This window comes from Heptranchias perlo, chromosome 17 (genome assembly GCF_035084215.1).
Source record: "Heptranchias perlo isolate sHepPer1 chromosome 17, sHepPer1.hap1, whole genome shotgun sequence".
Classification (NCBI taxonomy): domain Eukaryota; kingdom Metazoa; phylum Chordata; class Chondrichthyes; order Hexanchiformes; family Hexanchidae; genus Heptranchias; species Heptranchias perlo.
Window position 1 is genome coordinate 35,216,778 of NC_090341.1, and position 24,141 is coordinate 35,240,918.

The window sequence follows — 24,141 nt, forward strand, 5'->3', positions numbered from 1 at the left end:
AGAGTGGACCCAGCTCAGTATAAAGGGAAAGGTGCGAGAGTGGACCCAGCCCAGTATAAAGTGAACAGTGCAAGAGTGGACCCGGCCCAGTATAAAGGGAACGGTGCGAGAGTGGACCCAGCTCAGTATAAAGGGAAAGGTGCGAGAGTGGACCCAGCCCAGTATAAAGTGAACAGTGCAAGAGTGGACCCGGCCCAGTATAAAGGGAAAGGTGCGAGAGTGGACCCAGCCCAGTATAAAGTGAACAGTGCAAGAGTGGACCCGGCCCAGTATAAAGGGAACGGTGCGAGAGTGGACCCAGCTCAGTATAAAGGGAAAGGTGCGAGAGTGGACCCAGCCCAGTATAAAGTGAACAGTGCAAGAGTGGACCCGGCCCAGTATAAAGGGAACGGTGCGAGAGTGGACCCAGCCCAGTATAAAGTGAACAGTGCAAGAGTGGACCCGGCCCAGTATAAAGGGAAAGGTGCGAGAGTGGACCCAGCCCAGTATAAAGTGAACAGTGCGAGAGTGGACCCGGCCCAGTATAAAGGGAAAGGTGCGAGAGTGCACCCGGCCCAGTATAAAGGGAAAGGTGCGAGAGTGGACCCGGCCCAGTATAAAGGGAAAGGTGCGAGAGTGGACCCAGCCCAGTATAAAGGGAAAGGTGCGAGAGTGGACCCGGCCCAGTATAAAGGGAAAGGTGCGAGAGTGGACCCAGCTCAGTATAAAGGGAACGGTGCGAGAGTGGACCCAGCCCAGTATAAAGGGAAAGGTGCGAGAGTGGACCCGGCCCAGTATAAAGGGAACGGCGCGAGAGTGGACCCAGCCCAGTATAAAGGGAAAGGTGCGAGAGTGGACCCGGCCCAGTATAAAGGGAAAGGTGCGAGAGTGGACCCGGCCCAGTATAAAGGGAAAGGTGCGAGAGTGGACCCAGCCCAGTATAAAGGGAACGGCGCGAGAGTGGACCCAGCTCAGTATAAAGGGAAAGGTGCGAGAGTGGACCCAGCCCAGTATAAAGGGAAAGGTGCGAGAGTGGACCCAGCCCAGTATAAAGGGAAAGGTGCGAGAGTGGACCCGGCCCAGTATAAAGGGAACGGCGCGAGAGTGGACCCAGCTCAGTATAAAGGGAAAGGTGTGAAAGTGGACCCGGCCCAGTATAAAGGGAAAGGTGCGAGAGTGGACCCGGCCCAGTATAAAGGGAAAGGTACGAGAGTGGACCCGGCCCAGTATAAAGGGAAAGGTGCGAGAGTGGACCCGGCCCAGTATAAAGGGAAAGGTGTGAAAGTGGACCCGGCCCAGTATAAAGGGAAAGGTGCGAGAGTGGACCCGGCCCAGTATAAAGGGAAAGGTACGAGAGTGGACCCGGCCCAGTATAAAGGGAAAGGTGTGAGAGTGGACCCGGCCCAGTATAAAGGGAAAGGTGCGAGAGTGGACCCAGCCCAGCAGAAAGGGTCCATTTTCACACCTTTCCCTTTATACTGGGCCGGGTCCACTCTCACACCTTTATACTGGGCCGGGTCCACTCTCACACGGGTACGGTAGCATAGTGGTTATGTTACTGGGCTAGTAATCCAGAGACCTGGACTAAAATCCAAAGTCATGAGTTCAAATCCCGCCACGGCAGCTGGCGAATTTAAATTCAATTAATTAATTAAATTCAATTAATTAAAATAAAATCTGGAATTAAAATTGTCGTAAAAACCCATCTGGTTCACTAATGTCCTTTAGGGAAGGAAACCTGCCGCCCTTACCCGGTCTGGCCTACATGTGACTCCAGACCCACAGCAATGTGGTTGATTCTTAATTGCCCTCTGAAATGGCCCAGCAAGCCACTCAGTTGTAAAATCTCGCTACGAAAAGTCATAATAAGAATAAAACCGGACGGACCACCCGGCATCGGACCACTAGGCACCGGACACGACAACGGCAAAAAAACACCAAGCCCAGTCGACCCTGCAAGGTCCTCCTTACTAACATCTGGGGACTTGTGCCAAAATTGGGAGAGCTGTCCCACAGACTAGTCGAGCAACAGCCTGACATAGCCATACTCACAGAATCATATCTTTCAGCCAACGTCCCAGACTCTTCCATCACCATCCCTGGGTATGTCCTGTCCCACCGGCAGGACAGACCCACCAGAGGTGGCGGTACAGTGATATACAGTCAGGAGGGAGTGGCCCTGGGAGTCCTCAACATTGACTCTGGACCCCATGAAATCTCATGGCATCAGGTCAAACATGGGCAAGGAAACCTCCTGCTGATTACCAGATTACCACCTACCGTCCTCCCTCAGCTGATGAATCAGTCCTCCTCCATGTTGAACACCACTTGGAGGAAGCACTGAGGGCAGCAAGGGCACAAAATGTACTCTGGGTGGGGGACTTCAATGTCCATCACCAAGAGTGGCTCGGTAGCACCACCACTGACCGAGCTGGCCGAGTCCTGAAGGACATCGCTGCTAGACTGGGCCTGCGGCAGGTGGTGAGCGAACCAACACGAGGGAAAAACTTACTTGACCTCGTCCTCACCAATCTACCTGTCGCAAATGCATCTGTCCATGACAGTATTGGTAGGAGTGACCACCGCACAGTCCTCATGGAGATGAAGTCCTGTCTTCGCACTGAGGACACCATCCAACGTGTTGTGTGGCACTACCACCGTGCTAAATGGGATAGATTCAGAACAGATCTAGCAGCTCAAAACTGGGCATCCATGAGGCGCTGTGGGCCATCAGCAGCAGCAGAATTGTATTCCAGCACAATCTGTAACCTCATGGCTCGGCATATTCCTCACTCTACCATTACCAACAAGCCAGGGGATCAACCCTGGTTCAATGAGGAGCGTAGAAGAGCATGCCAGGAGCAGCACCAGGCGTACCGAAAAATGAGGTGCCAACCTGGTGAAGCTACAACTCAGGACTACATGCATGCTAAACAGCGGAAGCAACATGCTATAGACAGAGCTAAGCGATTCCACAACCAACGGATCAGATCAAAGCTCTGCAGTCCTGCCACATCCAGTCGTGAATGGTGGTGGACAATTAAACAACTAACGGGAGGAGGAGGCTCTGCAAACATCCCCATTCTCAATGATGGCGGAGTCCAGCACGTGAGTGCAAAAGACAAGGCTGAAGCGTTTGCAACCATCTTCAGCCAGAAGTGCCGAGTGGATAATCCATCTCAGCCTCCTCCCGATATCCCCACCATCACGGAAGCCAGTCTTCGGCCAATTCGATTCACTCCACGTGATATCAAGAAACGGCTGAGTGCACTGGATACAGCAAAGGCTATGGGTCCCGACAACATCCCAGCTGTAGTGCTGAAGACTTGTGCTCCAGAACTAGCTGCGCCTCTAGCCAAGCTGTTCCAGTACAGCTACAACACTGGCATCCACCCGACAATGTGGAAAATTGCCCAGGTATGTCCTGTCCACAAAAAGCAGGACAAATCCAATCCGGCCAATTACCGCCCCATCAGTCTACTCTCAATCATCAGCAAAGTGATGGAAGGTGTCGTCAACAGTGCTATCAAGCGGCACTTACTCACCAATAACCTGCTCACCGATGCTCAGTTTGGGTTCCGCCAGGACCACTCGGCTCCAGACCTCATTACAGCCTTGGTCCAAACATGGACAAAAGAGCTGAATTCCAGAGGTGAGGTGAGAGTGACTGCCCTTGACATCAAGGCAGCATTTGACCGAGTGTGGCACCAAGGAGCCCTAGTAAAATTGAAGTCAATGGGAATCAGGGGGAAAACTCTCCAGTGGCTGGAGTCATACCTAGCACAAAGGAAGATGGTAGTGGTTGTTGGAGGCCAATCATCTCAGCCCCAGGGCATTGCTGCAGGAGTTCCTCAGGGCAGTGTCCTAGGCCCAACCATCTTCAGCTGCTTCATCAATGACCTTCCCTCCATCATAAGGTCAGAAATGGGGATGTTCGCTGATGACTGCACAGTGTTCAGTTCCATTCGCAACCCCTCAGATAATGAAGCAGTCCGAGCCTGCATGCAGCAAGACCTGGACAACATCCAGGCTTGGGCTGATAAGTGGCAAGTAACATTCACGCCAGATAAGTGCCAGGCAATGACTATCTCCAACAAGAGAGAGTCTAACCACCTCCCCTTGACATTCAACGGCATTACCATCGCCGAATCCCCCACCATCAACATCCTGGGGGTCACCATTGACCAGAAACTTAACTGGACCAGCCATATAAATACTGTAGCTACGAGAGCAGGTCAGAGGCTGGGTATTCTGCAGCGAGTGACTCACCTCCTGACTCCCCAAAGCCTTTCCACCATCTACAAGGCACAAGTCAGGAGTGTGATGGAATACTCTCCACTTGCCTGGATGAGTGCAGCTCCAACAACACTCAAGAAGCTCGACACCATCCAAGATAAAGCAGCCCGCTTGATTGGCACCCCATCCACCACCCTAAACATTCACTCCCTTCACCACCGGCGCACTGTGGCTGCAGTGTGCACCATCCACAGGATGCACTGCAGCAACTCGCCAAGGCTTCTTCGACAGCACCTCCCAAACCCGCGACCTCTACCACCTAGAAGGACAAGGGCAGCAGGCGCATGGGAACAACACCACCTGCACGTTCCCCTCCAAGTCACACACCATCCCGACTTGGAAATATATCGCCGTTCCTTCATTGTCGCTGGGTCAAAATCCTGGAACTCCCTTCCTAACAGCACTGTGGGAGAACCGTCACCACACGGACTGCAGCGGTTCAAGAAGGCGGCTCACCACCACCTTCTCGAGGGCAATTAGGGATGGGCAATAAATGCCGGCCTTGCCAGCGACGCCCACATCCCGTGAACGAATAAAAATAAATAAATAAATAAATAAAGGGAAAGGCATGAGAGTGGACCCGGCCCAGTATAAAAGGAACCACGCGAGGAATCAAAATATCAAGAAAAAGTCAAAAAGCCACATCACAACACAAGGAGGAGCACCAAAGGTAAGTCAGTAAGTATTTAGTTCATTGGTTAGTGTTTTTAGTGTTTATTGTTCTTAGTGGTTTATGTTTTTTGGTGGTTAGTGTTTTAGTGTTTGCTAAACAGTAAATTGCTTTTAAGTTAAATGTACAGTTTAAATAACTGTAGCTAACATGGCAGGACATCCTGTGCCATGTGGGAACTCCAGAACACTCCATTTGTCCTGGAAAACCACACGTGCAGGAAGTGCCTCCAGCTGCTCGAGCTCAAGCTCAGAGTTTCTGAGCTTGAGGGGCAGTTGACATCACTGCAACACATGCAGGAAGCTGAGAGTTTCGGGGATAGCACGTTTCAGGAGGTGGTCACACTGCAGCTTCAGAGAGTACGGTCAGAGAGGGAGTGGGTGACCACCAGACAGACTAGGAGGAACATGCAGGCAGTGCAGGAGACCCCTGGGAGTGTGGCACTCACAAACCGGTATTCAGTGTTGAATACAGTGAGGGTGTTCACACCTCGGGGGAGTGCAGTCAGGAGCAAATCCACGGCACTGTGGGAGACCCGACTGCACAGTGGGGCAAAAGAAATGCAGTTGTAATAGGGGATTCGATAGTCAGGAGGATAGACAGGTGTTTCTGCATCTGCCGATGTGAGTCCCGCATGGTGTGTTGCCTCCCTAGTGCCAGGCTAAAGGACATCACTGAGAGGGTGCAGAACATTTTGAGGCGGGAAGGGGACAGCCAGAATTCGTGGTCCATGTGGGAACCAATGACATAGGAAGAAAAAGGGTTGAGGTCCTGCAGTCAGAGTTTCCGGAGCTAGGGAGGAAGTTAAAAAGCAGGACCTCAAAGGTAGTAATCTCTGGATTACACCCAGTGCCAAGCGCAAGTGAGTTTAAGAAAGTAGGATAAGGCAGGTTAATGCGTGACTGGAGAAATAGTGCAGGAGGGAGGGCTTCAGATTCCTGGGGCATGGGATCAATTCAGGGGCAGGAGGGATCTGTTCAAGATGGACAGGTTGCACCTCAACTGAGTTGGAACCAATGTCCTCCTGGGGAGGTTAATCTAGTGCTGTAGGGGAGGGTTTAAACTAATTTGGCAGGGGGGTGGGCACCAGGATGAAACAGTAGAGAGGACTGGGAGAGACAAATAGCACTAAAGTAAAGAATGGTTCAGAGATAGGAGAGATCGGACACAGGGCAAATGCGAGGCAATTTAAGATGAGTTTTGAGTGCATTTGCGTAAATGCACCTAGCGTGGTCAATAAGGTTGGTAAGCGGCAGGCTCAAGTCGTCACATGGGACTATGATATAGTGGCAATAACAGAGACCTGGTTCAAAGAAGTGGAGGATTGGGTACTTAATATTCCTGACGACTAGGTATTCAGGAAAGATAGGGAAGGGAAGGAAAGGAAGTGGGAGAGGGTGGCAGTATTGAACAAAGAAACTATTATAGCACTGGAAAATTATGATGTAATTGAGGGATCAAACACAGAATCTATTTGGTTAGAATTAAGGAACAACAGAGGAGCTATTTTGCTACTAGGTGTATAATATAGGCCACCAAATAGTGGGAAAGAGATAAAGGAGCAAATTTACAGGCAAATTGCAGAAAGATGCAAGAACTATAGAGTAGTGATAATGGGGGACTTCAAATTATCCCAATATAGACTGGGATAGTAACAGTGTAAAGGGCAAAGAGGGGGAGGAATTCCTGAAATTGATATTGTGTTTCCATCGAACAAGGGAGGAAACAGTGCTGGATCTGGTTCTGGAGAATGAAGTGGGGCAGGTGGAGTATGTTTCAGTTGGGGAGCATTTGGGGAACAGTGATCATAATATCATTAGATTTAGAAGAGTTATAGAAAAGAACAAGGAACTATCAAATGTGAAAATACTTAACTGCAAGAGGGCAAATTTCAGTGAGTTAAAAAAGGATCTTGCGCAGGTGGATCGGAATCAAAAATTGGCAGGTAAAACAGTAATTGAACAATAGGAGGCCTTCAAGGATGAGGTGGTTTGGATATAGAGTAGACACATTCCTATGAGGGGGAAAGGAAGGGCATCCAAAGCTAGAGCTGCCTGGATGACTAAAGATATAAAGATTAAAATGAAACAAAAAAAGGAGACTTATGTAGAATGTAAAGTTCACAATACGGAAGAGAACCAGGCTGAATACAGAAAGCACAGTGGAGATTTAAAAAAGGGAATAAGATTGGCAAAGAGAAAGTATGAGAATAGATTAGCAGCTAACATAAAAGAGAACCCAAAAATCTTTTATAAACATATAAATAGTAAAAGAGTAGTCAAAGGAAGGGTGGGACCGATTAGGGACAGAAAAGGAGATCTTCTTCTGGAGGCAGAGGGCATGGCTGAGGTACTAAATGAATACTTCACATCCGTCTTCACTAGAGAAGAGGATGCTGCCATTGTAGCAGTAAAGGAGGAGGTAGTAGCGATATTGAATAGGATAAAAATAAATAAAGAGGAGGTACTTAATAGATTGGCAGTACTCAAAGCAGAAAAGTTACCCGGTCCAGATGGGATGCATCCTAGGTTACTGAGGAAAGTAAGGGGGCAAATTGCGGAGGCTCTGACAGAATCTTCCAATCCTCCTTAGATATGGGGACGGTGCCAGAGGACTGGAGGATTGCAAATGTTACACCCCTGTTCAAAAAAGAGGAGAGGGATAAACCCAGCAATTACAGGCCAGTCAGCCTAACATTGATGATGGGGAAACTTTTAGAGACAATAATGCAGGTCAAAATTAATTGGCACTTGGAAAAGTATGGGTTAATAAATGAAAGTCAGTATGGATTTGTTAATGGAAAATCGTGTTTGACTAACTTGATTGAGTTCTTTGATGAAGTAATGGAGAGGGTTGATGAGGGTAGTGCGGTTGATGTTGTGTATATGGACTTTCAAAAGGCATTTGATAAAGTACCACATAATAGACTTGTTAACAAAATTAAAGCCCATGGGATTAAAGGGACAGTGGTAGAGTGGATACAAAATTGGCTAAGGGACAGAAAGCAGAGTAGTGGTGAAGGGTTGTTTTTCAGACTGGAGGGAAGTATATAGTGGTGTTCCCAGGGGCCGGTATTTGGACCACTGCTCTTTTTGATATATATTAATGATCTGGACTTGGGTATATGGGGTATAATTTCAAAGTTTGCAGATGACACGGAACTCGGAAATGTAGTAAACAATGTGGAGAATAGTAACAGACTTCAGGAGGACATAGGCAGTCTGGTGAAATGGGAAGACACATGGTAGATGGAATTTAATGCTGAGATTTGTGAAGTGATACATGTTGGTAGGAAGAATGAGGAGAGGCAATATAAACAAATAATATAATTTTAAAGGGAGTCCAGGAACAGAGAGACCTGGGGGTGCATGTACACAAATCTTTGAAAGTGGCAGGATAAGTTGAGAAGGCTGTTATAAAAGCATATGGGATCCTGAGCTTTATTAATGGAGGCATAGAGTACAAAAGCAAGGAAGTTATGCTAAACCTTTATAAAACATTGGTTAGGCCTCAGATGAAGTATGGTGTTCAATTCTAGGCACCACACTTTAGGAAGGATGTCAAGGCCTTAGAGATGGTGCAGAAGAGATTTACCAGAATGGTACAAACGATGAGGGACTTCAGTTATGTGGAGAGACTGGAGAAGCTGGGGTTGTTCTCCTTGGAACAGAGAAGGTTATGGTGAGATTTGATTGAGGTGTTCAAAATCATGAACAGTTTTGACAGATGTGGAGATGCCGGTGATGGATTGGGGTTGACAAATGTAAGGAATCTTACAACACCAGGTTATAGTCCAACTGTTTTATTTGAAAATCACAAGCTTTCGGAGGCTTTCTCCTTCGTCAGGTGGAAGCATCTGGTGGAAGCAGATTCAATAGTAACTTTCAAAAGGGAATTGGATAAATACTTTAGAAGGGAAAACATTTACAGGGCTATGGGGAAAGAGCAGGAGAGTGGAACTAATTGGATAGTTCTTTCAAAGAGCCAGTTAGGCCAAATGGCCCTCTCCTGTGCTGTACCATACTATGATACGACAATACCTACAACCCGTGTAAAGCATCTTGGAACATTTTCTTCCACAAAAGATGTTATAAAAGTGCATATTGTTGTGCTCACACTTAAAACGTTCATCCTAGACTTTCATTGTCTGGTTACTTTATACTGTCCCATTCATGGCTCTTTTTGCTTTGAATTTGTATTGAGAAGCACTTAAGGGAATCAGCTGCAGCTTTACAGCACTTTACTATAGCCCTTGTTATTTTTAATTGCTCGGAGATGAAAACCACACACAAAGCCAAGTATTGTGGGTTGTTGGTTGATATGAGAGTTCGAACAATGTGTGAGCGATTTAACATAAAGTACAAATGCTGGACATAGAAGCAAATTCTTTACCTTCAACACATGAAGGCTGAGCCCGAGTTGTACCAGCGACCTGCCCTGGAAAACAAGAGCATTTCACTGTTTGTGACCGTTCCTCAATTCTGTTCTTATTGCAGCACCGGTGGACAGCAACAACCTCACATGTGCCCTGTTTGACCTGATGACCTGAAAGAGAGGGAAAGCAGAAGCAGTATGTTAACTATTTTATCGTGAAGAGTTCAAAGAGAGGCAATTTATTGCACTCTGCTGCAACCATTGACACCACTGTGAAGTGTCCTAATAAACTGGGAGACAAGACTGACTAGTTCTGATGAAAGGTCATCGACCTGAAACATTAATTCTGCTTCTTTCTCCACAGATGCTGCCTAACTTGCTGAGTATTTGCAGCATTTTCTGTTTTTATATGAGAGACTAGACTAGACTGAAGGTCAACTCTATTAGTCTTTCAATCTATCGTCAATGTCCCAAAATAGTATACATAATCCACTATTGCCATTCAATAGCCTCAGATGGTTAAAACAGCATAATGCTGCACTGAGATTTTAAAAATGAAATTGACCTAAACAATAATTTGCAAATTTTATTTACGACCAGAGGATCCTGATAAGCATCTTAAGTCAAACCCTCAATATGAATTCTTAATTAATAAATACAGACCGAATTCCTAGATGTACAGTAGAAAAGGTAAATGTAATTTGTTTTATATTTATTTTCTCTCCTCTTTTTGGCTACTGTCCTCTCCCTTGTCATGCGCCATTCTTCAACTGGAAGCAGAGTGAGGGGGGGGTGGGGAAGAAATCAGGCAAGTGGTTCCACGGCCTCTGCCTTGAGCATTAAAAGAGTGAGAGTGGCCCAAGTAATTTTACTCCCTGTTGGTATTGCCAGCAATGTGGAGAATCACAAAAATAAGCCCATGTTCCGCCACTCTGTGGCACAATTGGCTGGAGCACCAGCATAGCTCTAGGGCAGAAAATATGTTCCAAGAAGCAAATGAACTAATTTAATGAATGATTATTATTAACTTATGACTGAGTATTGCACAAAGAATAAGAAAAGCCTCTGAGGAGCACAAACAGGAGCATCTCCCCATTCAAACTGAACTGTCAGTGCAGAATTTACTCCTTAATCTGAATGAACATTTATGAAATCCATGAGAAAAGTGTTCTCTTTCCAGACTTTCCTGAACTGGCTAATTCTTGTAAGTGTCAGGCGCATTCCCGTAGCCACAAATGCATGAAAATTTAAGCTACAACAACCTATAATGGTATAATATCCAAAGTTACCTGAGTGCTTTAAAAAATCTCATTTTTGTATTTCTCACAGAAGTGTGTCTGACCTCACCCAGGTGTGTTTTTTTATTGAGAAACCCAAGGCAATAGCACAAGACACCACCAAGATTCAAAAGAATAGTGGAGGGCACAAGTTAAATGAAGAAGTAGTGGTTAACTGATGCTAAGCCATGTTTTAAATGACTACAGATCTTAAAAGGGAAGGAATGTATTGAAAGAGGTAAGAAGTTCAACAGTTTTGTTATTCCGGTGGTGTGATCTCAACTGCTTTAACATTAGGATTTGCCAAAAGTCAAGGTCAAAGACAATTGGAAAATGTAGTGACTGCTTCTCCTTTAGAAAATGTGATTTTTGCCACAGCAGAGATCACAACTGGACCTAAATGGAACATCTTGGAAAAGGGCCGGAGAATGAGCATTGGATAATTATAAAATCTACTTAGCTCTAGGTTTAGCTTGTTTCATTTTCTGTGACTAGATCACAACAATATGATTTTTATTTTTATGATATTCGTTTCAATTCCCAGCAGTGTCATATTGTGTATTCATAATCAGCTCGTTGTAAAATACCATTAATCCTGTCCTTTCACTTGTAGTGTCATCTAAATAGATATAACTTATATATGCTGAGGCATGAGGGACTTCAGTTATGTGGAGAGATTGGAGGAGCTGGGATTGTTCTCGTTAGAGCAGAAGGGAAGACCTAAACGAGGTATTCAAAATAATGAAGGGTTTTGATAGAGCAAATAGGAAGAAACTGTTTCCACTGACAAGTGGATCACAGATTTAAAATAATTGGCAAAAGAACTAAAGGGGAAATGAGGATCTGGAACGCACTCTCTGAAAGGGTGGTGGAAGCAGATTCCATAGGAACCTTCAAAAGGCAATTGGACATGTACTTGAAGAGGGCTAATTTGCAGGGTCATGGGGAAAAAGTTGGGGTGTGGGACTAAATTGATCAGCTCTTTCCAAGGACAGCACTATGGGCCGAATAGCCTCCTTCTGTGCTGTAAGATTCTATGTTTTGAAAGGTCATCGACCTGAAACATTAACTCTGTTTCTCTCTTCACAGATGCTGCTTGACCTGTTGAGTGGTTGCAGCATTTTCTGTTTTTATTTTTAACTTATATATGGTTTTGTTAATCTTTTTTGATTTGGCCTCATAATTATTGCAATTATATTACATTTTTATAATAAAAGCAACTAAGTGATAAATAATAACCTTATATCACCACATCTCTTTGACCCACAGTACATACACTACCAAAGATCAATGTTCACATTCTACTTGCCAAAATCCTATTTTACTTGCCTAGATTTTATGGAGTGAGGCGGGGGAAATATGTGAGGAGTGGAGTGAACCACAAACAACAAACAACAACAACAACTTGCATTTATATAGTGCCTTTAACATAGTAAAACATCCCAAGGCGCTTCACAGGAGCGTTATCAAACAAAATTTGACACCGCGCCACATTAGGAGATATTAGGGCAGGTGACCAAAAGCTTGGTCAAAGAGGAAGGATTTAAGGAGCGTTTTAAAGGAAGAGAGCAAGGTGGAGAGGCGGAGAGGTTTAGGGAAAGTATTCAAGAGCTTAGGGCCTAGGCAGCTGAAGGCAGGGCCACCAATGATTGAGCGATTAAAATTAGGGATGTGCAAGAGGCAAGAATTGGAGTAGCATGGAGATCTCAGAGGGTTGTAGAGCTGAAGGAGGTTACAGAGATAGGGAGCGGCGAGGCCATGGAGGGATATGAAAACAAGTATGAGAATTTCAAAATCGAGGCAATCCCAGACTGGGAGCCAATGTAGGTCAGCGAGCACAGAGATGATAGGAGAACGGGACTTGGTGTAAGTTAGGATACAGAGTTTTGGATGAGCTCAAGTTTATGGAGGGTGGTAGATGGGAGGCCAGCCAGGAGAGCATTGGAATAGTCAAGTCTAGAGGTAACAAAGGCATGGATGAGAGTTTCAGCAGCAAATGAGCTGAGGCTGGGGCGGTGACGGGCAATGTTGCAGAGGTGGAAGTAGGCGGTCTTAGTGATGGAGCAGATATGTGGTCGGAAGCTCAACTCAGGTTCAAATAGGACACCAAGATTGCGAACGGTCTGGTTCAGCCTCAGGCAGTGGCCAGGGAGAGGGATGGAGTCAGTGGCTAGGGAATAGAATTTGGGGCGGGGACCAAAGACAATGGCTTCAGGCGTCCCAATATTTAGTTGGAGGAAATTTTTGCCCTGTCGGACAAGCAGCGTGACAAATGAGAGACATTGGAGGGGTCGAGAGAGGTGGAAGTGAGGTAGAGCTGGGTGTCGTCAGTGCACATGCGGAATCTGATGTCGTGTTTTTGGATGATGTCACCGAGGGGTAGCATGTAAATGAGAAATAAGAGGGGGCAAAGGATAGATTCTTAGGGGACTCCAGAGGTAACGGTGCGGGAGCGGGAAGAGAAGCCATTGCAGGTGATTCTCTGGCTATGAATAGATCGATAAGAATAGAACCAGGTGAGCGCAGTCCCACCCAGCAGGACGATGGAGGAGAGGCGTTGGAGGAGGACGGTGTGGTCAACTGTATCAAAGGCTGCAGACAGGTTGAGAAGGATCTGTAACAGAGGTTATTAAGGGAGCTCTAACACCTTCTGACACTACCAGATGCAAAGGCAGAAAATTTAAATCCTCTTCGCCAGTCTTGTGTAAATGAGGCCTGAGGACCAATATCAGGTGTGTCTCAATTTTTTATAGTGCATGTATAAATTTAAATTCAAACAAATCCAGAATCTGATTTGGGCTGCATGAATCTGATCAATCTGCTTGATCCTTTTTTCATTTTTCCCCATTTGTACTGTTTAACATTATAAAAGTGCAGTTTAATCAGCTCGCAAGAAAAAGGGCATCGGATTCCTCTGCAAATTCAGATGAAGCTGCCTTTGCTTTGTAGTAAAGCACAGTGTTACATGCTATTTGCATTAGCTGTCAGCACCTACTTCAGTCAGTGTCTACTCTGGACCCTTCTACACTTTCCTTTCATCTCCTTTCACATTCATTCCTGCTCAATGCCTCTTCTCATAAAAGAGTGTTATGAGGAGAAGATAAGAAAGTGGGCAGCTGCAGTTGATCTCAGAAAAAGGAACAGATTTGCTGGGTCTAAATGCCTCTTGTCTGTTGTCTGTTCCTAAAAGTCCTTGACCTTCCGTAAATTCTCTTCTGCTTGAGAAGGGAGAAAAAATGGAAGTACATTTCATTATTGGCCTCCGCACAACCCCATCCCTGCACCCGGCTGCTCCGAGGAGGGGGAGCACTCTGCCTTTGTTGGGCCAAAGAGGAAACCTCTTTGATCAATCACCCTTCACTGTCAGGACTCTTTTTAGGCCCTCAGAGGGACCCTTGCCAGCTCTCAGCAGTTATGGGAACCACTGGACACAACAGTGAAGCGTGCGTAGAATTCCTGTGGTAACCCAGGATCACCCCAGATATACCCTTAAAATACTGGCAGCATATGGGGGTGTTAGGCAGATTCATAATTTTTAAACTTAGCCTAAAAGGGGCGGAAATGCGGCAGATATGGGCTCAGCCCCAAATTCTACAACTCGACATGAATTCTGCCCTGGAGTCTGGAATTTCTATTTTGACATTTTCTGTAGCTCAGTTTCTTTCTGTCCAGTTTTCTTACTTCTGTGTGTTTTTCTTCCTCTCTTTCCTGTTTTCCATTGCACATTTCAGATTCTAGAGGTCAAGTAGAGCTGGAGAAGGTGCATAGGCAAAATAGAGTGTCCCAGGATTGAATCTCAGCCTACCAACAACTTCCATTACTCAGGGAACTGTTTGACATGGTGTTAATACACTTCTGATTTTATCATATTCCAAATATTATCTGTACTTATACAACTGTCATATGGTTTATTCTTGAAGGTGTTTTACACAACTGTCAACATTGGGCAAATCGTAGATGTGAGATTTTTAGTCGTAAGCCATAGTATAAAGCCATAGTACTGCCTTACACTATAAACACGGTTACAAGTGCCAAGTTGTGTCCACTACAGGTTGCAGGGAATGGCCGGCAATGCTTTAATCTGACTTTGCTCTCCTTTTACTGCTGGCATATCTGCTCATGGTCACTTAATTTCTTTGATTGTAGTTAGTGTAAAAGCAAATGGTGTCAGGCCCCACCAAAAAATGCAAGCTTTTAAAGTTAAAACAAACTGGTGGCTTTCAATGATTTCACAATCATTGAAAATCACAATGGTGAAGGCTTTAGCTTAGGAAATGAACAACATTCTTAAATAGTCTTCATTAAACAATAAAGTGAAGTAAATACATCATATAGGATAGGATTGGGCTCGACTATAGCCTTCTTGTGGTAAAACAGCTGCTGACAACAACAGTGGAGCCTCACGCTCGAAGAATAGCTACTGAAGGACAACCAACAGCCACAGAACTGTACTGGAGTCAGTGATTTCAGGGCATGGGCAGAGGGGAGAAAACTAGCAAAAAAGATTGTGATGAAACAAGACAGTTTAAAAACAAAACTTCTCTTTGTAGCATGTGACCTTATAAATAAATATTTTTATTAATATTTTACAGAATAGGAGGGAATCTCAACAATTCATGTCTGTCCTAATTTTACACTATTATTTAATTTGCCATTTCCAAAGCACTCTAGAAACAGATCTTTCAACAAATCTGATACATATGACTAACTGCGCACGAACATTGAAAAGGCAATACATATTTTATGAGCACGACAACATTTCACAGGCAATTGGAAAACAGACCACTGCTACTTCAACATTTATATTCTGACCACACTCTGAGGAGTGGAAAGCTATGTATGTATAATGCAACAACAGGCCTTTCACGCTGCAGTCTGCATTCTTTCAATGGGTAGCCTTGTGAAATAGGGCTTTTCAGTGAAAAATGATGTCATCAGACAAATCTGCTTCAGCGTGATTTCATTAAGCAAAGCTTTGATTTTGGGAAAGACAACCTCTCTTTACATCACATGATCTGCCAGCTACACGATGTGTACGTGCCTTTTGAGCACCTAATAAATATTAAATGGAGTCAAGTTGCATTGCTGCTATTCATCAGTCCCAGAAATAGCACCACACTGATTCCTGTTGTGTGCTTGCTGCAGATGGTTTCAATCCTCTTTTAGGCAATTGTTCTGGGAGGTAAAGAAGTCAATGTATCACAGTAAGGAAGGACAGACATGAAAGCCAGGGTGAACTCGGTATTTTAACCTCCAAGGATTCGTAGGCTGAACCTTTAAGCAGGAGCTCCACTTCGAAGGAGAATTTCTTGTGGGACATGAACTCAAAGTGTGAGGCACAGCAATACATGTTGTACATGTACAAGTGTTGCATTTCTGAGACAGGTCAAATTTTTGGTGAGATAAAGGGACTAAATACGTGTTTAGTGAAACTTGGGGCCGAAATGCTACACTAGGATTATCAAGTACATTTCAATATACAACTCTTAAACAATGTACATTATGTGTACGTGCCTGCCTACACGTGCATGGACATAATACTGTGAGTGTGAGCATTGTTAACTTTCACATGAGATTGAAATGGTATAATCTGAAACTAAACTAATTTGCAATTAGAACTCCAGATTTAGCCCCAAAAATTTGAAATCAGAATTATTTAGAAAGAATAAAAATACTTTGTCATCTTCCTCTATTTAGCTAACTCTGTCTCAAGTGCAATTCTCCAACCCAGAAGATGACTAAACGATCTGACCTCAGACCTTTGCCAATACCACCCATAACTAATGACTAGAAGGAACACACACATGCAGCCCTGGTTGACTCTAATTCCCTCTTCCTCCCTGAGGAGAAGCCTCTTTTCTGATTTATTAATGGTGGAAACAGGTTTAAAAGGTAGACTCAGGTGTTATCTGTTACAAAACCTTGCATTACTTTTAATATTCATGTCACCATACTTCCCTTGTTTTCTTGATCATTATTTATCTAACTATGCCTCTGCTTAGATTCTCGGGGCTGTCTTTTGCTATCTGATTTGCTGAGACTTCCTCTCATGAATCAACTTTCCTGTGGAATACGTGTTAAATATTTCAGCTGATTATACACAGAACATATGTAACTCACCTCGACAAGATTCTCAGCCTGGTCACTGTGCAGTGGCATCTGTATTCATTCACTGACTAATAACCATACAGTAGTGTATTCATGCAAATTACAATGCGTCACTGCATGTGGTTGGTATATTATACTTCCTGTACCTACTGCCCTCTAAATATTGTTGAACTTAGAACCAGAAAAGATGATGTCCAACAAACTATTAAACCTGAATTAAAAATCTGCATGTGAAATAAGCACCTGAAAACATAGCTGTGCATATTAGATAAGTGTATTATTTAACATCAGGATGCCATGTAATGAGTGACCCCCCCCTGCTAGCTCTTGCAGGGTCTTAAATAGGCCATCAGATGGTGTGCTGCTTAGTTCTAATCTATGGGAGATGAAAAACTGACAAGACCAGGCCAGACTCATAGGCCTGGATTTTAACTGCCAGTGGGATTCCGGTGGGAAACCCTGCTGGTGCTGGGTTAATTTCCCGAGCGCCAGCGGCAGAATGAGACCCAGCAGACTTTAAAGATTGGGCCTCATTTAAATCCTGCGGGCCAACTTCCTGCCTGGAAGTGAAAAATAGCATGGCCCAGCGGCCACTGACACCAGGTAGGCGATGGGATCGGCTTCGGGGGTCGTCTCTAATTTTGGGATGCTCCTCCTGGCCCAACAAGGAAAGATTAAAAAAAAAACATCTTTTTGGGTCTCTTCTGGCCCTGGCACCTTTTCCCACTGTCTTCACCTGGCTGGAAAGCTACAGTGGCTTCCCTGCTCAGACAAGTTAAAATTGCGGTCGGGCCCCAATGACATCATCGGTTACTGGCTTGCATACGTAAAGGAGGACCCCACCGGCTTTGGGTGGGTGTCCTTGCAGCCTGCTCAGGAGAGCAGGTTAAAATTCAAAATGGTAAGTTCATGGCGGCTTTCCGGCGGGTAAGTAACCTGGGCGATTTTAACTGCCCACCTGCCCAGTTTCCACCGGGCGGTAGGGTTAAAATCACCCCCATAGATCTCTATTTTTTTTGGCCAATCACAGATTTATGCTGCCAACAGCTATAGGAAAGCTGTAATATTCTGGTTCAAAGAACAGTGAATTATAGTCAGGTCACTGATGCTAAATGATCCACACAACAATCTCAGTCTACTCAGCCTGATTTAGAGACACTTCTTCACCACCTCCAACTTGTATATGGGTCCCAATATAACACCTTATATGGCAAAAATGTATTCTTCACCTATCTGCTTGCACTGTTGGCTACAGCATAAATCAAACACCATATCTATGAAACATTCTAAGAATTGAGTACATTTCAAGCAAACCTAACTTAAAGGAAGATACCAGTAAATTTAGCAAAATGTATTATCTGATAGAATGACGAGACAACTCACCTCCCAATATAGTGCTCTGAAACACAATGTTTTATTATCTATAGTAAGAACTATAACAGATTTGCAATTTATTATCATGTCACTGTCATTTCTGTCTTTATTTTATGTGAGTTCAGATACAGTAAATTGATTTTTCAAAAATGCTTCATTCAGCTGTGCCTTTGGCAAGCCTCTGTGTGGATCTCATAATTCTGTGGTAAAGTTAATATGTGGTGACCAATACAGGTAACTGGCTGCATGTAATCAGAACTCGTCATTCTACTCAATGGGAAACATCTGTTCTCAACGGGTTTTGGGGTTACATTAGGCGGAATCCATTACAGGGCAAAATCTTGTCTAGCAAAAATGCACTTAGGAAATGGTTATATCCAGACATTAGCAATGCACCTCACAGAATGCAATATTAGTTAAACTCTCAGCTGGTTTATTCACTTGAAAAGAAACATCTATAGCATGAAACAAATCCCATGGCATAAATTACAGCTAAGCTTTAGCTCTGGCAACTCTGTCAGCTTACTGTCATCCAAGTGCAACATCTCATCTTAAAAGTCTGCTAAGAACCAAACCTGACTGTTTCGTCCAAAAGTTTTGTTGCTTGTGGACTGATTCAGATTTTATTGAGGTCGATTTTCACTGCCCTCACTGGCGTTAACAGGACGATAAAGGCCTCAAAAAGTGGCCGGTAGCCTTACCGCCCTGTTAACACCAGCGATGCAGCCGGTGCCATTTTGAAAAGGACTTACCACCAATGTCCAAAAAAATTGTTTCAGAAGGTAGGCCCCTTTTAATGTGGAAAGCGGGGTCCTATGACGTAAATAGGATTCCTGGCGCCATTTTTGGTCGGAACTGGTGGGAGCATGCACCGTGCAGTCTCTGGTCAGTTAAACAGGCGATAAAACCGTAGAGACCTGCCCACGGTAAGTATTGAATATTTCCGTAGGCCCCGGAGGAGCAGGAGCCCACAAAAATAATCTGCAATCGCAACCCCAAACCCCCATCACAACTTACTTGCTGGCTGCTGTCCCAGCCCGACATTGAGGCTTCAATCCAGAAAGCTGCATCGGGAGGCCTGTTTGGTGCCTCACAGCTCATCTGCAAAATTTAAACAAGTCTAGGGCCTCAAAATCGGGGGGGTTGGGGGTGTGGTCCTTCTCCATCAGAACGGGTGGCCGGCCAGCGCACTCCACCAGTCAGTGACCCAAAAGTCTAAATCAACCCTATTGTTTTTAAGTGTAGTGGTGTGTCAGTATTTTTCTGCGACTTTTGGTTTCTGCATTTTTTGTAACCTGTAAATAAATCTGACCAAATAGCTTTGGCCTGTACACATTAGTCTGATGACAAGTTGCTTATGCCTTCCAGGAGAGATGGGAGATGTTGGTAGGCACACTAATCCATACACAACAACTTTAACATTGAAAAGTCCCAAGGAAATGAAAATCAGGAGAGGTGTATGACAGACAGCAGATCCACCATCGCCTGTTTTACACTATCACCCAAAAGTTAAAATGACCCTCCCCCCACCTGCATGTTTAGCAGGTTGATAATGTGACTAAAATTAGCAAGCCAGCTCACTCTGTGAGGAGAGTGGAATAGAGGAAACACAAATGAATAGTTTTGTAAACAAATTTCATGTGTGAGGAGGAAACAGAGGGAAAAGGGCTCCTGAATGATGTCACTAGTGAAATCATGTTAATAACATTCAAAATTGCTCTTTCTTGCATGGTGCAGGCTTAGAAGCAGAAGAAGATCGCTTTTGCTTTTGTATTTAAATCATTAGCAATTTATAGCAGAACCGGTGGTTAAAATGGGCCAGAATGCTGCCCGACAAATCTTTCTAAGATTGTCTGTTTATTTTAATATATAGTTCCCACTCCCCTTTAATATGGCTATCCACTTCTTATTTTCCAATTTTGAAGAAGGGTCAACACTCAAAATGTTGACTTGTCTGTTCTCTTCACAGATGCTTATTGATCTGTGCATTTCCAGCTCTTTCTGTTTTGTTTCAGATTTCCAGCATTTGCCGTATTTTACTTTTTAAGAAAAAATGCAATAAAAGAAACTTTCAACTGCCTGTTGCCTGTTTCTCACCTGAAAAACAAACAACCAGCAGTTGAATGTCCGATGAGGACATTGTGGGCCCATTTCCCTCCCCGAATCAACTTTCAAGGAGGCCTTTAAATGGGCACCCAGCACTCTCGCCCAAAACAGGTGGGAGACAGTTTAGATATGCAAACCAGGTTCCTATGCCTGTTGTAGGAACCCGATTGCAACTTTCAAACAGAAATGGGCATAGCATGCACAGAGCATGCCTGTCGTATTTCTGCAGGCATTAAGTGGCCTAACCAATGATCCTTAAAGGGACCGCCGGAGGCCTCCCCAAAATGGTACGTTTTTTGGTTTTTTAAAAGATTTTTGCAGGACTCGGAGGAGCACTGTGGGACGGTTCTTGTCTCTGCACCCCCCCTCCCCTTCCCCGGTATCCGCGCTCGCTCCAACAGCCCGCTAGCTGCCAGGAGTAGTCGGATGATTTTCCACCACAGGAAACCGGTGAGCTCCAGTGAGGCTCCCACTTGGCGCCTGCGCCTCGCTGACAAAATGTTAATGAGGCCCAAACTTGAAAGTGGTTCGAACCTCCCGACTGCTGCATTGGACGGGCGCCATGGGCGCATCGTCGATATCATGCCCATTCAAAGCCCATACCGAAACTCTCCCCCCAATGTGTAAGTGTGCTGAGATGACATTTGTCGGGACAGGATGAAATTGTGATTTAGAAACAATGGGTCGTTTTACTACATTTAATTGCCATGCAAGTTGCTTTTGTTATAACTTTCAATGCGGACCCATAAAATGTCGAGAGAGAGAGAACACAATAAGAGATGCTCTCACTTTATTTAATTAGTTTTGCTTATACTGAATCTGTTTTTATTTACATTTTTTCCAAACTACTCCTAAATTTCCTCATGGCTGCTGTCACCTTCAGTTGGGAGGGTGAACAGGTGGAGCACAGACTCTCTAAAGCTTCTAACATCCATTATGTTCACGCTCAACATACAAGGGGCGTATTTTTCTCATCAATCCAGCATCTTTTAATAACTGTTAACCTTCTCTTTAAAGGGCTGGGTGTCCTCCATGATATCCTGAACAGTATACAGAGGAGGACGCAATGGTGTGATCAATGAGGGATGTTTTCATTGCATCTACCAGTATTAAGATTTTCTTCAAAATAAATTATTTTGGAATGCTTTGCCAAGCTCACATTGCAGCATTTATATATTAAGTTGTAGTTCCAACTTGTATTGACAATGTGCAGGGATGGCAGTGGGGCTTTTGGACCAAAGCCTGCTCCTGGCTATTACCAGGAATTCATCCTAATTGCTAAGAAGGCAATCCTAAGAAGGCATTAGTGCCCATTTAAAATTACTGATTTCTTTTCCTCAAAGGTTAAATAATATTTTATTAAAAAAATATTTGGCCCTAAAAGATCAAATTCCGCATTAAGTTAATATTTTATGTTTGGCCTAAAATCATACTGAGCATCAGTTTAGTTTTCCATTGTTACATAGTACAAAGGTCTGTCAGACAGGACAAAATGATTAAATCCAGTACTGAATGCAGACCATGGGCACAGGCATGATCCAACAGCACACTTTCAAATCAAACTGACATCAAAGCTATCTGTCCACTCAGTGGATCCAACCCTCAGTGCCAGCTTCCTGAGCAAACAGTTTTCTGATGGCAAAGATTGCTTCAGCACATTTATGAAGACACAACAACCTCTAAGGAAATAGGTGTACAGACCACATTTAATCAGATTTTTATCATTCTGTACTTCTCATTCCTAATTGCATCTGTAAAGTTCTGGCTAGATTTTGCAAACATAGTTAAATGCATGTATCTTACTATTTTGTTAACAGTTTATCTCGGGAAATCTTAACCTTAATGCTGTGTCTAAAATATACTCTGGCCAATGATTTGATGGCCATTTTCTCTAGAGTGGTTGTGCTGAGCTTGCTGACTGCAAGCTGGAATTTCCTGCTTTCCTTCTCTTTCCTCACCTCAGCAGTTTACTCTGATATTTCCCCAGCCAGCTATAATGGTCATGGATTGCACTCTATCCTTACAATTCCCAATGCTTAGACAAGACAGTGGTGCTGTTAAATGCAGAATCACAGGTTCTGCCACCTGAGGTCTCATCTGCTCACGGAGTTGGCTTTTAGTGCAAGAAAGGACCAGAATTTCTAAACTTTTAGATTTATGGAGTTGTCTGACTTCAGTGGTAAAGAGGCCAAGAAAGGCAAGGTGTGCTGATAGCAACACAGAAGGTAGACAACAGCCAAGAAAAGATGATAGATTATACTTCAAGTGCCAAGAAACAACAGCTCACCTTGCAGTCTCCTTGTCAGTGAGAAACTTAGATACTGCACCTCTTTCAGGAGCACACAAACTGCTGTTAGATTTCTTATCAATTCTGAGCATTAGTCTTACATGGAGTATACCCTTTTTAACAACTGAATCTGTTACAGAGCGTGGGAATAAACCTTACCCTTCTGCTCCCATCCAGGTTGCTTCATTCACCAGAAATAGTGGTGTTTGGAAAAGTTTTTGGTTAGAACTGAAGTCCAATTCTGGGGTTTTTTTCATGTTTATTTTGGGAGAGCCCATTAATGGAAATTAAAGAATATTAAATGTGTCAACACAATTCAGAAGCCAATTTAGAAAGGCTACAGAGGTGATTTTTTGACTTTGTGCTTCCATGAGGAATCATTAACTCAAGTATTCAGAAAAATACAGGTAGCACATTCACAAATTTCCAACATGTACCACCAATTGGCAAGGCATCTCGCCACGAACGCTAAGTCAGAAAATTACCCCGTACAGCTTTACTGGAGCGACATTCATTCAATTGGCAACACAGTTCATGGCATCAGAATATGTGAAGACATGAATTTGGAACTGATAATTTCATAGGTCATTGTGACAAAAATGATGCAATTTTCTCGCTAATTAATTATTTATTAAAGAAAGAACAAACTTGCATGTACATAGGATGTCCCAAAGCACTTCTCAGCCAATATATTACTTTTAAAGTGTAATCATGTGTGGCAGCCAATTTGCACACAAGGTCCCACAAACAGCAATGGTCAGTTCATCTGTTCTGGTGGTATTGGCTGAGGGATGAATATTGGCCAGGACACCAGGAGAAATTACTGTTCTTCTTCACAAAAGTGCCATGGACTCTTTTACCTACAGTGCCGGCAGAAGACCCAGTCTATTTTGAGAGCCGGGCCTTATTACCATGCCGCCCACAGACGCCCTGCTGCATCTCGCCGGCTCCAGGCTGGCGCAATACCACGTTGCCGGAGGCCAACCCGGCCGGCCAGAAGTTGGGTCAAGAAAGGAGGGGTGGGGCACATTCGCGGAGGGATGGGGAGTCCAAGGCAGCAGTGGCCCACGTTATTCTTGTGAAGCCTGGAGGAGCGCTCCTGCTCATCCTGGCTCTGCAAAAATAATTTTACAACTTACCTCTTCAAGCCTCTTCTGCTGTCCCATCAGGTTTTACTGAGTAGAGTATCCAAGAGGCTGTTAAAATTACATCGGCGTCCAATGTACATTATAGGGCTCTGACTTGCATATATCAATGAGGCTCCCGCCTGATTCAGGGAAAATGGCAGTGATTGGGGAACGAGGCAGTAAGTCCACCATGTCCATGTTAACTCCATTGCTGCCCCATTTATATTTAAAATCTCCCCCATTATATTTCTCAAAACAACAGGAACATCTATTGGGGATGGATTAGCAGCACTGGTCTTAAAATGGAGCTTCACTGAGTCCCGATTCTGCAAACTAAGTAATTACATTTGGAACAAACATATTTGATATTACAATATGGCAATAATTAAATGTTGTTTTATTTAAAGTTGACATTTTAGCTAGTTCTCCAAAATTAAATGAAACAAGCAATGAGACATCCCAACCTCAATAGTGTTTAGTTACATACGGAGATGGTTGGCACAGCCATAAGATAATCAGTTGGCTTCAAAATTCAACTTTTTA

At 44.1% G+C, this 24,141-nt stretch overlaps 1 protein-coding gene across 1 annotated transcript in view; it reads right to left on the reverse strand.

Moving 5' to 3' along the window:
* Positions 1–24,141, reverse strand: part of tafa4b (TAFA chemokine like family member 4b) — a 144,954-nt gene that overhangs the window by 65,408 nt on the left and 55,405 nt on the right. The window contains exon 2 of the mRNA XM_067998281.1: positions 9,338–9,490. Within this exon, the coding sequence (XP_067854382.1) occupies positions 9,338–9,490 (153 nt within the window). The remainder of the gene's footprint in view (positions 1–9,337; positions 9,491–24,141) is intronic.